The 16,111-nt window shown below is 46.3% G+C and overlaps 1 protein-coding gene and 1 pseudogene across 6 annotated transcripts in view; one reads left to right on the forward strand and one right to left on the reverse strand.

Moving 5' to 3' along the window:
• LOC146651730 (kinesin-like protein KIF13B) overlaps positions 1-16,111 on the reverse strand; it is a 46,220-nt gene that overhangs the window by 12,990 nt on the left and 17,119 nt on the right. For all 6 annotated transcript variants that reach the window (XM_085381817.1, XM_085381819.1, XM_085381821.1 and 3 more), the window contains 15 exons: positions 15,911-16,041; positions 15,240-15,326; positions 14,901-15,091; positions 14,188-14,401; positions 13,930-14,092; positions 13,556-13,702; positions 12,636-12,785; positions 12,342-12,470; positions 10,966-11,139; positions 10,724-10,881; positions 10,096-10,228; positions 9,879-10,022; positions 9,768-9,797; positions 9,547-9,646; positions 149-275 (listed from right to left, as the gene is read on the reverse strand). In XM_085381817.1, the coding sequence (XP_085237943.1) occupies positions 149-275; positions 9,547-9,646; positions 9,768-9,797; positions 9,879-10,022; positions 10,096-10,228; positions 10,724-10,881; positions 10,966-11,139; positions 12,342-12,470; positions 12,636-12,785; positions 13,556-13,702; positions 13,930-14,092; positions 14,188-14,401; positions 14,901-15,091; positions 15,240-15,326; positions 15,911-16,041 (2,078 nt within the window). The remainder of the gene's footprint in view (positions 1-148; positions 276-9,546; positions 9,647-9,767; positions 9,798-9,878; positions 10,023-10,095; positions 10,229-10,723; positions 10,882-10,965; positions 11,140-12,341; positions 12,471-12,635; positions 12,786-13,555; positions 13,703-13,929; positions 14,093-14,187; positions 14,402-14,900; positions 15,092-15,239; positions 15,327-15,910; positions 16,042-16,111) is intronic.
• Positions 2,396-5,827, forward strand: LOC146651731 (histone H1 pseudogene; annotated as a pseudogene).

Raw genomic sequence — 16,111 nt, forward strand, 5'->3', positions numbered from 1 at the left:
TTCTGCATGTTCCATCACATTAAAGATAAATTCACTTTCTAAATACAGGAAAGCTTTTTGGAGCAGCTCCACATTTACCAGAAATCTTTTCTTGCTCATTTTCTTCTGTTGTTTAGAAAAGTAAAGAACCCCAATAAAACCCGCCCACCTCTCTACTGGCGCTCCAGGAATGCCGCTGCCAGCGGACGGGACCATGACGGCGTTCCGTTCTTCGGTGAGGGTCAGCCGGCACTCCAACAGCTGCGATTCCCTTTCAACATCATCCTCCGACTTGTCTGTGCGCGTTCGCAGGAAACGAAAGCAGCAGCAGGAAAAACGTCACAAACGCTTAGTGGTAGAAACACCGCTCAGACAGATTTTTATCATTATTTATAGATTCCCTCACTGGTCGTTATATTAGGTACACTGTTAGATTTGTATTGTTGATTGTCATTTATGCTTAGAAATATTTACTTATATATGCTTAGAGTTTTGTAATTAGTTGTAGATTGGTAGAGGTTTTGATCCTTGATAGTCTGCAAACTTTGTGTGTATTAGACAGCACTTTGGGAGCATGAGAGGTCATACCGTGTCTTATTATTTTATGGTAGGATTAACGTAGTTGCGTCTGTTCTAGTCTAAGTGCTCTTTGTTTAGATGAACTGCAGGACTTCCTCACCGTGTTATCTAGGATGAACCATCTAGGGTGAGGGGGAGGCTACCCTCTTCCTGACCAAGAATGTTTGACCCTTTGATCAGCAGTCCACACACACACACACACACAGGCAAGGTACTCTTTGTGTATGTAGACGTCGTATGTTAATGAACCTATGCATATTCATGTAACCTCAATAAAAGGACAGTGTATGGGAGAACGGACGAGAGCTACTGGGGTCAAGCGAAGGAACGGCGCTCTGTCCGGTTCTCTCCCGTGCACGAGTAACATGAAGAACTTTGCCTATTTGTGTCTTGCTTAGCAGTGTAATTATATTGTCTTCAACGTTCCAGCGGATGGGTTCAAGCTACAAACCTAACATTAATTGGTCCTTCGATGCCGGATCCCTGGGATCGCATTCACCGAGGGGGGGGAGGCACGCTGAAAGACTGACGTCAGCCAGGAAGTTCCTGTGGATTCGCTGTCTGTCTTTCTCCTCGATGAATGGCGATCGGCGGGATTCAGGCTGATATTACACGCTAAGCAACGCCAAGTAAGTTTAAAGAGGCCGACTCTATAACCGTGTCGTTGTGCAGTCTCCGCCATTTTGTGAGGCGTTGAGAAGTTCGCTGCTTTGTGGAGCGATAACTGGGTTAGTGTCCCGAAAAAGAAGTTTTGGTTAAATCGCCCAAGGGTCCCAAGCGTCCGGTGAGTGTCCGGTTTTGAAATCGCCCTGGGTGTGTGTCCCGAGCGTCCCTTCATTGGGTTTTGTCGCGCGAGTGGGTGAGCGTCCCACAGCTGGGTCAGGGTCCCGAGCGGTCCGGTGTGAGTCCGGAGTAGGCCTATTTTGTGTTGTTGTCATTGTTGTCGTCGTCGTCGTTTTTGTTGTTGTTGTTGTGTGAGTGCGTGCGGAGCAGAACACGTGGTCTGTAACACCGACTGTTGTTGTTATCATGGGTTTCTAAGCAACCAAGAGTGAGTTAGAGGGAGAAAGACGTTTGTGCTGGACTTTGCTCCTGGCAGCACAAAGTATTTATGTATAAAAGAGAGAGAGCGAAGGCTCCACAGCTGCGTGGGTGCACGCGAATGCGGTCGCGCGGGTTTCACGCGGACCTGAGCCGTGCGGTTAATCGCAGGCTTATAAATGGAAGAGATTCAAATGTTAGAAGTTTTCAGAAAACACACCAGCCTTGAAGAGTGTGTGGAAAAGGCCAGCCCACATCAGCAGCTGTGCTCTGGTGGGTGGCTTTCCCCCCACCCCTTCCTGACACAAAATGTTAACAGCCTGTGTGCCAAACCATTGAGGTGGATAGTTGTTAAAAGTAACCTACATTAAGCTTGTGGTTGCTTAAATTCAGTACAATGACATGTGAGGAGAAGTGATATAGGTAAATATTTAAACTCATGAAGTGCATAGAGGCACTTGACCTGTGTGGAAGACGGTCGTCTTATTATGAGCCATTGTTGAGATATAGAGCACATCTGTGAAAACAACTAATATGCTCAACCCTGTATGAAACATCTAAAAATACATGATGGAGAAGCTGTGTTGAATATGTAAGTGTAAGACTTTGCCACTGTGGGCAGAGCAACTACTGTGTGATGTCGCGTTGCAGTTTTGTTTTTGTTTTTTGAGCTGATGAGCAAGCTACACATTATCAGATCAAGAGCTGTCTGAGAACTACTCAAAGAGAGGGAAACAGAGAGTGTGCAGCGTTTCCATGAGCAGTTTTTCTGCACCTTGACTCGTGTGTGTGTAGCATCAGCATCATGTTTTTGTTTATTTGTTTTGTTGGATTAAAAATAATTAAATAAACTGGTGATCATGCTTATGGATCACCATGGCACATATCTCCAGCCATATGGTTTATTTATGCAGATGAAAAAGTGAGTGTGAATGTGTCTGACATCACAGTGTTTTTGTGCACTGTGCAAAAGTGATTGCCTCTGATTGTGAGTGAGAGCGGTGATTTTGCAGACCACCAGCTATTGTGAAGAAAAAAAAAAAAAAGAGTGAAAAAGAGACAAATTACTACATTGTAGACGAAGAGAAATAATCATAGGAAAAAGGTTTTGTGTTGATCAGCCGAAAAACAACTACAATGTCATTTTCTGCTTTTAAGAAAGGATTGTTCACACAAACACAGACAGAGAGAGAGAGAGAGAGAGATGTGTGTTGATTAAGCAGTGATGATAATAATGAAATGTCTTAGTTTGTCACTTTCAGGTGAAAAGCAGACCTGAATCAATTTTCCACATGCAGCGGTCGGAAGAAAGTTATAGTTTAACGTCATTGGAAACAAGTTTCTGGCTGACTTATTTACAGTGCCATGTGTTTCTCAACCTCACAAGCGAGCTCACTCCTCCCTGAAGATAAGGAATGCAGCTCCAAAGCAATAACATGATAAAGAGACAGCAGCAAGTCCTGAGCACAAAAAGTCCCAGCAAAGCAGCAGTAATGTGGATAAACAGCAGCAGAAGAAGAAAGCAAACCCATCTTCCTGTCTGATTGGATGAATTCCACGGAGGGGCGAGCAAGATGGCGGTGGCAGCATGTTGAAATGCTCAAAAAGGACTGAGTGACTCGGGCAAGCCACATGCAGCTAGCATGCTGGCTAGCGACATGAAAGAAATGGACCCTTCATGATGCGTTCAACGTGCCAGCGCTGTGGTGGGAAAGGCTCCATCATAAACACGCCCTGCGCCCTGCGCCGAGGTTCAGGCCAAGAAGAAGAAGACGATGACTTCCAAGCCCAAGAAGGTCGGCCTCAGCGTGGGCGAGCTGATTGTGAAAGCCGTGGCCGCTTCCAAGGAGCGCAACGGCCTGTCTGTGGCCGCTCTCAAGAAGGCTCTGGCTGCCGGAGGCTACGATGTGGACAAGAACAAGGCCCGTGTCAAGACCGCCATCAAGAGCCTGGTGGCGAAGGGCACTCTGGTGCAGACCAAGGGCACCAGGACCTCCGGATCCTTCAAGATGAACAAGGCTACTGAGAGCAAAGCCAAGAAGCCCGCCGCAGCCAAAGCCAAGAAACCGGCAGCAGCTGCTAAGAAGTCGCCCAAGAAGGCAGCAGCAGCACTTCAGCTACTAGACAGGACAAAGCTGAAGGAGAACTGCCGGGACTGTTGAAGAGGGAGAGGACAAAAGAGTGAGAGGACAACAGAGTGAGAAGACTAGGTGAGAACACATAGGAATTATTTAATGTGGGAAATCAAAATTTGGGTTAGCAAACCTGGGGAAAAGAAAACTGACTGCTTAAGTTGGAAAATTGAGACGGAGTCTGAAACATTGCGAAAATAGAAACATATACAAAATCACACACACACAAGCAGAACATGCATTAACCCTACTAACAATTCCAAACACAAAATGACTCATGAAGACTCATAGCACATTAGTTAAGAAATGATTAAATAATAGCAGAGAAATGTGTAGGAAAGGCAGCTTTAAGAACATGCTCTGCTGGAGATGCAGCTCCACAGACATGCATTAGACCTGCCTAATAACACAAACCCATGCAATGAAAATTAGCTTGTTATCTTTCATCAGTGTTACAATAGTGTCAATTTAGCAGACACTTGTTATCAAATACTGAATTTATCCTAAAGAAAAAAATTGACTCTACAAGTTGCAGGACAACAATTTAACTTTTGTGGGAAAAAAAAAAAAAAATCCTGGTTTGATAAATCAGTGATCAGACAATAAATTTAGTGTTAAAATGGTAAATTGGGAGAAGCTTCCTGCTTGATTGAGGCAGCATAAGTAATTTACTGTATGAGGGAAATTGTCTTTTGTGATACTATTTTGAACATGCTTTCCTGTCGTCCTGTCAACTTAGTGGGTTAATAGCTGATATGCAAATTAGTTGATCGGTTTTAGATTAATGAAAGGTGACTGAATTCTAGCACGAGTGAATGAGATGTGTTGGAGTTTGTTGTGTGTTGAGTAGAGACTCTAAAACACTGAGTTTCCTGCTTTGATGTGCGAGTGAATCCTGTATTTAGATACACAACTCTGAATACGTCAGAACAGACTGTTTTGTGAAGTGCATGACAACATGTCACATGTTTTATGATGAAGGGAAAAAGGAAAAATTGAATAAAATAGATCTGTGGCTTAAATGAGTGAAGAGCACAGACCGGGTGATTAAACTCATAGCTAATATGACATTAGGGTTATGTTGTGTGTTGTGCAGCTGATGGTTGATTTGGAGTGAATCTAGCTGATGATTCTTCTCCTGTTGTGAAGTTGAGCCTGCCGATTAGTATGATGGTATGATAAACCATGCTAATGGTATGATTTACCTGAGATGAGGAGCTTGTGTCATGACTTAACAAGGCCTTTTTATTTTGATACTTTCACAGTGCACTGAAAGTTTGGTTTGATAATCTCTGTTATTTTTTATTTTTCATTTTTGAACAAGCACTGATTTTTGCTTGTGAATTTCTTTTCTTTGAGCAGATCTGCAAGTCGGGAATTAAAAGCGTTACACGTCGTCAAGAAAATTGTTGCAAGTGAGTTTCTCCACATTTAAAATGGGTTCAGGAGGAAGCCACTTATTTGGGACAATTAGGAAATGAGAGTCCCCCCCCAAAAAGGATTCAACGAGGAAATCCAGTCTAAATTATTTTTCTTTTTGAAATAACGTCGTTTTGCTGAGCGTGGAAACGAATGCGATGATAATTTCCACAATTAGCAAAAGAAGGAACCACTGAGTGAATGAGTAAGAATTTTAAAATAACTGACTGACTGACTGAACATGATTGTGTGAAGTTAACCCCCACCTGACAAAGGTGCAGATGAACCCATGTGTTTCCTTTTACAGGAGCAGAAAGATGACAGCAACACTCGAGGTTGCATGATGATTTAACCTTTTAAATGCCATTTTCTGTGTCTGTGCATTTATCAGGTGTGTTATTCATAGGCTTGAGTTGCTCACAGAGATAACTGTGACAAAGTATGCATACGCCTGCGCAAGCGCTAATATTTGCATTTTCTTTTCTTACAGCATGCCAGTTCTTCATGTGAATTGATGATGCGATTTATACCAGGACAACTGGTTGATGTTTTTTCCTACTACAGGATTTCTGGGTTTATGTGTGAGGAAAACTGTGTTTACAGGTTATGAGTGGTGATGCTGTTGCATTGTGTTGATGGGAAAATGTGAAGGTTACTTTGATAATGTGAATAACCTGTGTGAAATTTCCTGTGTTGAGAACTGGTGTTACTTCTTTCCACAGCTAGGGTTGACTTTATGGTGTTTTTATGGCACCTCTGGAACCTGTTGACCTGTGTCTGACCTCTGTCTGACTACAGTCAATGTGTATTGCTAATGTTAGTTTCTTTGAGAATGCTGTGGAAGATTCAGCTGAAACGGACAAGTGACATGAGTAAAACAAATAAGAGATACAGTGTTTCTGGGGTAGTTTGATATGGGCTCATTAGCTGGCCACTTTTGAGCCCATAGTAGTATATAAGTGGAGTGACTTTGCTTAAGAGCAGTCACCGATTACATTAATGTTGCCTGAGTACATGGGATGATCCATGTCTGAGGCGACTTATGAAAATAATTGTAGTTTACTGATTTGAGAAAACCTGCACATGACACTTGTCTTGCTGATGTTGAATGCTTCTTGTCCTTATGATACAATTGTTTACAGGTATGAAGTTTGATTTTACTTCCAGATTTTGTTTTCCAGGCCATGATGGTGTGTATGCAGGCTCCTGGGAGAGCCGGGTGTTAAGCAAACTTAATATGCAAAACACACTAACATTTTCATTGCAGGATTATAGGTCCAGGGTGGTGCTGCTCCAGGGGAGGAGATGCCCTGATGTTGCCTGGGATATGATCTAGCTAATCTTTTTCTTTAAGACTGGAATCCAGGTTTGGTGAGTTGACGCATGGGTGTGTCCATGCGTCAAGAGGAGGGGTCCAAGGATTAACATTAAACAATGTTTTTTATTATTGTTGCAGTGATTTGTGTGATTAGCCGTTTTATTTACAAATATTAAACCTATGCAAGTGGTGCACCCATGTTCAGATGAGGCTTTGATGGCCTATAAGTGAAGTTCACTGAACTAAAGAATGTGGTTTGATGATTGTTGACATACTCTCCAAATAGTTTGTCTTCCTAGCAAGGAAATACAGGTGCAGCAGTAATCTCCTGAGAAATCTTCAGAGGCCCAGTGAGAAGCGCATAGCTGACAGGACCAGGCAGTGGTTGAGGTCAAAGATCAAGCTGGTTGGGGCCCATCATGAAATCAGACCTTGGAGCCACAGCAAGGACCATGAAACTGCCTGCAAAATAGAGGAGAGGATCGTCCACAAGATGGGAGAGAGGCTTCAGGAGGATCAGAGATCATCTTCAGCACAGCAGACATCACACAGAGAGCTGTGCTACTAAGCTTCCAGGAAATCAAGAGGAGACTTCCCACAGCAAGATTTTAAATACAATGAAAGATTCAATATTGACGCTGAGGAAGACGACTAAGGTGTACGACGTGCTCTGCCTTAAACCTTCAGCAGCGTTGGAACATGAAAACTCGTGGGATGAGGGGAGCGTGCCAAGCTCCATCGACAGCGCAGAAGGAGTTCGAGGATGACATCATGATTCTGTGAAAGCACAGGAACCAGAAGCTATGGTGGTGATGACAGCAGTTTCCTATGAACATCACCTAATGCTGTGCCACTATACTGTGCATACGATGACACTCTGAAGGCTGCTGGGATCATAACAGCAGTAAGATGACGGAACCCAGCACCCTTTCCACAGAGAGCTTTTTCTGCAGAGCGTGGACAATTAAGGAGTCATAAATATCCCCCTCACAAGACGAAGGTCTGAAGTCAGGTGATGGGGGCTGGTAAGAGGCCATAAAACTAGAGTGCTGAGAGGTCTGCAGCTTGGAAATAGCTGAGACCCATGTTGACGAACCACAAAACCAACTAGTATGTTTGAATGTCTATTCTACATACATTTGGACTCTGGTCCTATGGACAGTGATGGAAACAACTGGAAGAGACATTCATGTCGCCCTGCAGAACTCAAACCACTCTGCAGAGAGACATGTGATGTGCACACCCGGAGGAAGCACCACCAAGCTGAGATGTTTTTCAAAATGTTACTTTTTTAGTTTCACTATTAAATTAACAATTTCTTTGGTTGCTCGTAAGATGCAGTTTGCCATGAGATGAGCTCAATGAATGGGGTAACTGCTAATACATTTATTAAACTGTGTACCTTTCAGTAATTTAGGGTGATTTGACATATGCTGAGTATAAAAAGGTTTGCATTGAAACTGTCAGACATGACGTATTCATACCTGGGAACTTTTCAGGCATAAAGGTCAAAAAGGGGGGAAATGTTAGATTTGTATTGTTGATTGTCATTTATGCTTAGAAATATTTACTTATATATGCTTAGAGTTTTGTAATTAGTTGTAGATTGGTAGAGGTTTTGATCCTTGATAGTCTGCAAACTTTGTGTGTATTAGACAGCACTTTGGGAGCATGAGAGGTCATACCGTGTCTTATTATTTTATGGTAGGATTAACGTAGTTGCGTCTGTTCTAGTCTAAGTGCTCTTTGTTTAGATGAACTGCAGGACTTCCTCACCGTGTTATCTAGGATGAACCATCTAGGGTGAGGGGGAGGCTACCCTCTTCCTGACCAAGAATGTTTGACCCTTTGATCAGCAGTCCACACACACACACACACACACACACACACACACACACACACACAGGCAAGGTACTCTTTGTTTGTATGTAGACGTCGTATGTTAATGAACCTATGCATATTCATGTAACCTCAATAAAAGGACAGTGTATGGGAGAACGGACGAGAGCTACTGGGGTCAAGCGAAGGAACGGCGCTCTGTCTGGTTCTCTCCTGTGCACGAGTAACATGAAGAACTTTGCCTATTTGTGTCTTGCTTAGCAGTGTAATTATATTGTCTTCAACGTTCCAGCGGATGGGTTCAAGCTACAAACCTAACATACACCCTTCATATTATTGCAAAAACCCCAAACAAACTAATGGGCTGACACACTGCACCAACTGAACATATTTAGAAATGCAAACATGGTGAAGGAGACCTGCAAATGAATGTGCCGTGCTTATTGGCTCATGGTCTGAGGAATCGAGACTTTCCTGATGTGCTGGGTGTTTCCTCACACAGCCATCCCTGGAGTTCAGTGGCAGCTCTCTGGGTGATGGACAGCGACCACCTGTGCCATCCCTCAGTTACTGCTCTCACACGACTTTCAGAAATCATACTCTGACCTTTAAATTCGTCCAGTTTTTTTAGTAGATGCGCCTCACCCTAACCCTCTCCTCATTCTCGACACGCTCACAAAGGTGTCCGTGCCACCCGCCCAGCTGGGTGACGGCAGTACCCCATCAGCCTTTTATGGCTGAGGGGTAAAAACTGCAGCATCTCTGAACGCACATCACATGTAACCTGGATGTGCTACACAGCCACACGGTCGGCTCAGAGGCGTGTCAGACTGTTGGCACGCACCACATCCTACGGCGAGCATTACTGCTGCGCCCGTCCCTGTAACCATCACACAGCGCCCATCTGCTGATAGATTCTTCCGACGGGTTAATGGTTCACGCCACGAACGTCAGATAATCTGAAACTGGCGTCTGGTACACGACAGCGGAGTTCACCATACTCAGTGACCTCCATGGTAACCAGATCTCTTTGCTCGAGTTGGATGTGCAGCAGACACAAAGAGCAACAGTGTGATGTCATCACGTCAGCATGGACTCAGGTCTGTGAGGAACGTTTCCAGCTTTTGTTGAATATACAACATGTTTGAAGGCGAAACGCCGTCTAACCCGGTACGAGCAAGGTATACCTAATAAAGTGGCCAGCGAGTCCCCTTTCTGCCCTTGTGTTTCCAGCTGTACCTGCTTTACAGACGATCTTCTGCAGCTGTTGGTCCAAATACTCCTGTCTCTGCGTCAGCGTGACCAGCCACTGTTCCCTCATCCTCTCCAGGTCCACCTCCTACACGCACACACACACACGCACGCACGCACGCACGCACACGCACGCGCACACACGCGCACGTGAGACAGACTGAGACCGTGTCCTCGCCATCACACACAGACTGCACGGCGTCTCTTACCTGATAGCTGTCCATTTCTTCATCTGTAACCTAAAATGTAAATTCATGCACATTAACAGTTAAAAGGCTGAAAACTGAAACCGTGCTCAGTCTGAAGAACGGCGTCCTCACCTGTTTTGGATCGTTTTTGGGGAGACGCACCTGTCGGACCTTTACATCTCCAATAGACACAGACAGGATGGAGGCTGCAACGAGTGGCATGGTGCCCGAGTCCGGCACTGGACAAACTTCCACATGCACTCGCCGAGACTGTCCCTGTTCAGGAAAGAACCGTTACAGACGGCTGGACTCCTTTCTTCATACCTAATCACACACACGCGCACACAACCTGTCTGAGCTGGAAGATTCCTCCTGTCCGGACGTCTTTAGCAGGAACAACTTCTACAGCTGTGAACTCTCCCGCCTCATTCAGCTCCATCACCTTCACCCACAATTCAAGCTGACGGGTCACCTCGCTCCACCTGTGAGAGACCGCATCATCAGTGCACAGCAACAAGCACAGAACATAAGAAAGGTGCTCAAAGGCTGACGCTGCACCAGATCGGTGCATTCTATCTGAAGGCCAGCAGGTGGCGACAGCTGTGGTTGCAAAAGCTCTCCCTGCAGTCAATGAGATGATGACTTCCTGTTCTGACCTCTGTAAACACTTTTCTCCTTCGTATACGTTATGAATCCCTGTGGGTGGGACTCCTCTCTGCATTGAAGCCAATCACTCAGTGAAGCAGTGGGTGCCGGCGCAGGGACGGTACCTTACTCAGGGGGAGCTCAGGGTGGTGGATCTGAACTCACTTAATTTGGCTCATATAAAATAAATATTACATATAAAGTATAAACATATTCCAATAAAATGCCACCATCTGCTCCAATTTTGATGTCTTCTTGTGTTCATGCTTCTCAAATCTCCCTTTTCAGATTACTGAAGTTTATTTGCTGCAGATGCGCTCGTACTGATGCACCTCTCTCTGAGGGATCTGGTCTTGGCTTGGATCACTCCCAGGTCCCACAGTGCCAGATTCCTGCGATGGTTAGCCTGTTTGTGACCGTACACTTCGATGGCCACCGCCCCCTCAGCCAGAAATTCCACAAAATCTTCCGATACCGGCACAGATAATTCCTGAAGATGACACGAGGCACGTTTTCTGTTAGTGACAACTCACCTGCTGATCACAACTTTTACTTAACCACAGAAACGCTCCACCTTGGTGCTGTCAAACACTACAGTACACTGAGGGTCTCTGGAGGCGGACGCCGAGCTGGAAGAGGCCACCTCTGGAGCGGTGAACACCGGCTCCTCCTGCGCCCAGAAGCGATACTGGCAGAAGACAAAGTTGGACAGGTGGCGAGGAAGCCCGGTGGCCTGGAGGATTTTCACCTAGGATGAGCAGAAATGCACCTCAGAGGGAAAAGGACTTTTTCCCACAACGACAAAACACAACCAGAAGGCAGTTAAGCTAAAGTTAAGTCTGTGAAGGTTCTCAGTCATCCAGGTCATCGTAGTCAAAGGAGCTTGCAAAGAAAAGCGTCTGGACTTCTTTAAGTTGAAGACATTTCACCTCTCATCCGAGAAGCTTCTTCAGTTCTAAGGTCAAACAGACAACATTGTCATCCCCATGTATGTATCAGAGAAACTCAGGAGTTTTCTCCAAGCATCCCGGTGTATTTCAGACCCAGCAACACGCTCAGACACAAGCTGGTTCATCACAAAGACAAAACTCCAAAACACAAACTTAACATTGTGGTGTTTGCTGTACAGTGCAGCGAGGAATGCTCAGACCTCTACATCGGAGAGACCAAACAGCCACTTCACAAGCGCATGGCACAACACAGAAGAGCCACCTCCACAGGACAAGACTCAGCAGTCCATCTGCATCTAAAGGTCAAAGGTCACTCTTTGAGGATGCCAATGTTCACATTTTGGACAGAGAGGACAGATGGTTTGAAAGAGGAGTGAAAGAAGCATCTATGTCCACTGTGAGCGACCATCTTTGAACAGAGGCGGGGTTTACGACACCAACTCTCTGCCATCTATAATCCAGTTTTGAGATCCTTCCCAGACGCCTTAACGCCCACTCACATCCTGGGCCATCTGACCTCAGGAAATCACATGATAAGGTGGGGCCAGGTTTCACAATGAGCTCACCCGAAACTCTGGCTGATTGGGACCCACACCCAGTTTCCCACCTTGGCTCAGGCGATTAGAGGATCATCAGGGGGTCCTTTTGTCCCTCTGTGGGGGGAAACTCCCACTAGGTTTATATCTGGGACTCTCCACCATTTGACCTTAGAACTGAAGAAGCTTCTCGGATGAGAGGTGAAACGTCTTCAAGCAACTTAAAGAAGTCCAGACGCTTTTCTTTGCAAGCTCCTTTGACAAGCTAAAGTTAAGTAAACCTGCCGCACTTCACACGAGCGCATCCAGCTCCATCATACGGGGCAGAAACGCTCGCTTTAAGTGGAGACCTACAACAGGCAGGATTATGACTTCGTGTCCTGCATTATGACTAGCAGCGTTTCGGAGGGGCACGCTGGGTTTCTGCAGAGCTGGACCTGTTAAAGAAACTGAAATCCTCTCACCACGCAGCGGAGTCTGCGCTCATGTGGATCTCCATCTGTGCTGCTCAGCTGCTTGTCAGGACCGCCTCCACCTTCCTCTTCACAGCTCTCTGTACCACGCCACACTTCGATGTGAAGCCGACCTGCCACCTGAAACACACACGGGGATTTCAGCACCATCAGCTAGCTGCTAACTGTCCGTTTGGTGCCGTGCAGGTAAGTTCACACTTCTCCAGTTCATCAGAGGGAAAAACATGGCCGCTGTGGCTGAAAACGAGGCGGCGAGATGCCGGCGTAAAGCCAAAACAATCGTACCTCTCCCTTCTGGTTGATGATGGGCACCGCGTACTGCAGTTTGACGTCGTAGAACAAACAGGCCAGGAAGACATTGGCCACACCGATCAGGCTGTGATTCTCTTGCTCATCGAAAAAGGGGTCGGCACGTTTGAAATAGGAGCGCATCACCTCGATCGGGGAAAAAGGAAGCAAGAGTTAGTGAGAACGTATAATCCCTCATCCACCCAAACATCTGCACACAGGTGCACCAATCACAGAGAGAGAAAACCACTCAACATGCAGACTGGACGAACTGCAGATCAAAACACCAACCTGCTCTTACCCCCGTTCTTCTTCTGGGGGAGCTCCTGTTTCATTTCACTCCAACAAACTGAGTGAAAGATTTGCTCCCTTAAGCTGCCTACACCAGGCTTAGCCAACACCTGAGGTGTCCTTCAGGTTTTAGATCTCGCCCTGGGTCAACACACCTGAATCACACCTGATTAGTTCATTCCCAGGCTTCTGGAGAACTTCAGGACATGTTGAGGAGGTCATTCAGCCTTTAAATCAGCCTGTTGGATCAAGGACACCTAAAACCTGCAGGACTGCGGCCCTCGAGGGCTGGAGTTGGACACCACTGGCCTGCGCTGTCACACTGACAGCAGAGCGAGCCGCAGGCTCTAATACTCAGCTTATTGTTACCTTACGAGACGTTCCACTTAGTGGCAGTTACAACTTTAACCTCAATCACAACTTTCATGTAGTCTGCTGTTGCCAGCAAATTCAAAAAACAAAAACAAAACAAACATTTATATTTCTCAGTCTCACATGTTATGTTTTTTTGTTCCCAGCTTTCCCACAAACGCTCTGACTAATGAGCGTTCCTGCTGCGTGGCTTTCATCAGTTTGATGCATGCTGCGTCCTATTTGTGGGCGTTCTAGTTCGTGTCTCCACTCACTGGATTGTCTTCGTCCAGCTCCTTCCACTCCTGGTAGAGCTCCCTCATGTCCACCAGCCTGTTCTCCATCTTCTCCAGAGCCCAGATCTGCTTCCCTTTACCTTTACGCCGCACCTGGATGGCCGGCTCGCTCAGCACTGCATCGCGCTGCGGCGACAGGAAAACCAAAAATGGCTTTAACAAACGTGCCCCTGTCAGCATTTCCATCCTCACAGTCGGCTACGGCTTTACGAGTTCAATCCATGAGGACTGAAACATCATTTCAACACTTTTCCTCATCAAATGTTGCTGCGACTGAACTGTGAAGCCTTTATCGTCACCTTCTCTTTAACAGGTACCACGTTTGTTTTAAAGCAGACGTCACCCTGCTGTACCTTTCTGTTGGCGTCCAGGTTGGCGGCCGGGATCTGCAGAGTGACCAGATACTCTGTCCTTTTGTTGAGCTCCTCAGCAATGAAGCCGGCCTCCTGAGCCAACAGCCTAGCCCGAACGATCTGCTCTTTAAGTCGTCGCAGGCTGCGGGTTATCATGGCCTCTCTGTAACACAAAGACACGATGACAGTCAGCCACGCTGTGCAGAGGCTCCTGGATTTCTTCTTTGGGGACCTATCCGACAGAGAGAACAGCGCCACCTGTCCTCGCTCCAGCGACGCACACGTTTGTTCGAGCCGGCTGACAACACAGCTGCAGTAGCACTGCCTGGGACGCCCGATGGTTTCTCGGGGGTGACTCGCTGGCGGAGCTGCTGCAGCTCCTGTTCATACATCTGCCTCTGGCGCTCCAGAGCACAGCGCTTCTCCTCCTGGTGCTGCTTCTCCAGGGTCTGCAACACTGACTGCAACGGGTCTGCAGGAGGACACGGGGAGGATAATTGAGAAGACACTGATTATTCTGGCTTTCTATTAGAGACACTGTAGGTGTGAGTGTGAGAGTCAGTGGCTGGAAGCATTGCAGACACACAAACGCTGATAAACCTCAAACCAAATCGACCCCACTAACAGATCAAAGCCTGTCAGAACTGCTTTGGCTTCCAGTAAGACAGTGAGGGCACATTACTGTGTCTGACTTTGGCTGTTCTTCACATTATTTATATTTTTACATTCAAACTCTGCATTCACTCCATTTCCCAGCAGCACACCTGCCAAGCTTGAAGTGAGGGTATCAACAAAACGCTTCAAGATTTTTTCTCCTTTTAGGTCAAAAAATAAAAAAGAATTTTTCAAAAAATGAAAAAACAAACATCTTTTATTAGCTCATCTAACAAATGGCTGACCATTGACAACAATGTTACGATTTGAAGGCAACATTTTGAAAAAGCGTTCGCCCCCCCGTTACTCTGACTCACCGTTGTTCCACATGCCTTTCATCATGACCTCGGCCTGGGCGAACTCGTAGCCGAAGCTCCTCTCGCTCGACACGTCGCTGCACGCGTCCGGCTCGCCGACCTCCAGACAGTCGCTGCTCGAACGCTTTGTCATCGCGGCATCCTCCTCTTCCTCGCCCCCCTTTTGCACCCTTTGCCTGGGCAGGTTGATCCTGTGCTCGCGTGTTGATTCGCACAGAGGAAAGAGCGAGTCGGACAAAGAGGAAGCGTCGCAGAGTGAAAGAGAAACACTTTGTTACCACATGTAACAAATGTCGGCGTGAGAAATACGACGCCGCAGATCCAGGTTCAAACGCACACCTGAAAAAGTGGTTGTTCCCCCACAGGATCCTGTCGCCATGGTGAAGCTGCACGGGATTCACGACCTCGGTGCCGTTCACGTACGTTCTGCAGAGAAAGCACAAAGCAAACATTTGATGTGCATCTACAGAAACAAATGAACTCTCCCAAAAATATTAAGTATAGTTTTAGGTTGTTGCATCATTATTAGAGCACACGGCTCTGATTCAACTCATAAAAACATTTTATTTTAGTCGGGCTGGTGCATCCTGGTGCTCTACTACAAAGCACATGGAGCAAACCCAGGGCATCTTTTCCTTAGATGGATTCACTCAGTCTGACATCAGCAGTCACACAAATGCAGATTGAACTAAAATCAACGCAGGGTTGCCAAATGTAGGCAGTCCATATCACCGGAGTTTGCTGCATGTGATCAATAACCAACATGGACGGAAACAATAACACTGGAAAAATATGAAGCTATTAAACAGAACACAGCTGCTGTCACCAAAGCGCTTGGTGGCAGCTCCACAGTGCTCGTCATTGCTGCTAACATTTGAGGCACTTTGCAGGAAAGTGTTGTCTGCAGCTGTGAGATTGACCTGCAATCCAATTCAAACTGAACGCAGCTTTGTGAGCATCGCAATGAGCCGGTCTTCTGCAGTATCGTTTGTCACGGGCTAGCTACATACTTAGCATTGCGGTGAGGAGTGAGCACCACGCCGTGGCTCTCTGTGACGTCAATGACACAGTGTTCTGCTTGGATGGCCATCCCACACAGCTGGATGTCCTGTGAGTCGGCTGAACCCACGCGCGTGTGATCCTGGATACAGGACAACGATCACTTAACAATCTGAATACTAACACAAGCAAAACAGCTGCACCTGAGCACA

Source organism: Rhamphochromis longiceps, linkage group LG15, assembly GCF_057381845.1.
Source record: "Rhamphochromis longiceps isolate RC_006_pf linkage group LG15, R_longiceps_female_GT1.1, whole genome shotgun sequence".
NCBI lineage: Eukaryota > Metazoa > Chordata > Actinopteri > Cichliformes > Cichlidae > Rhamphochromis > Rhamphochromis longiceps.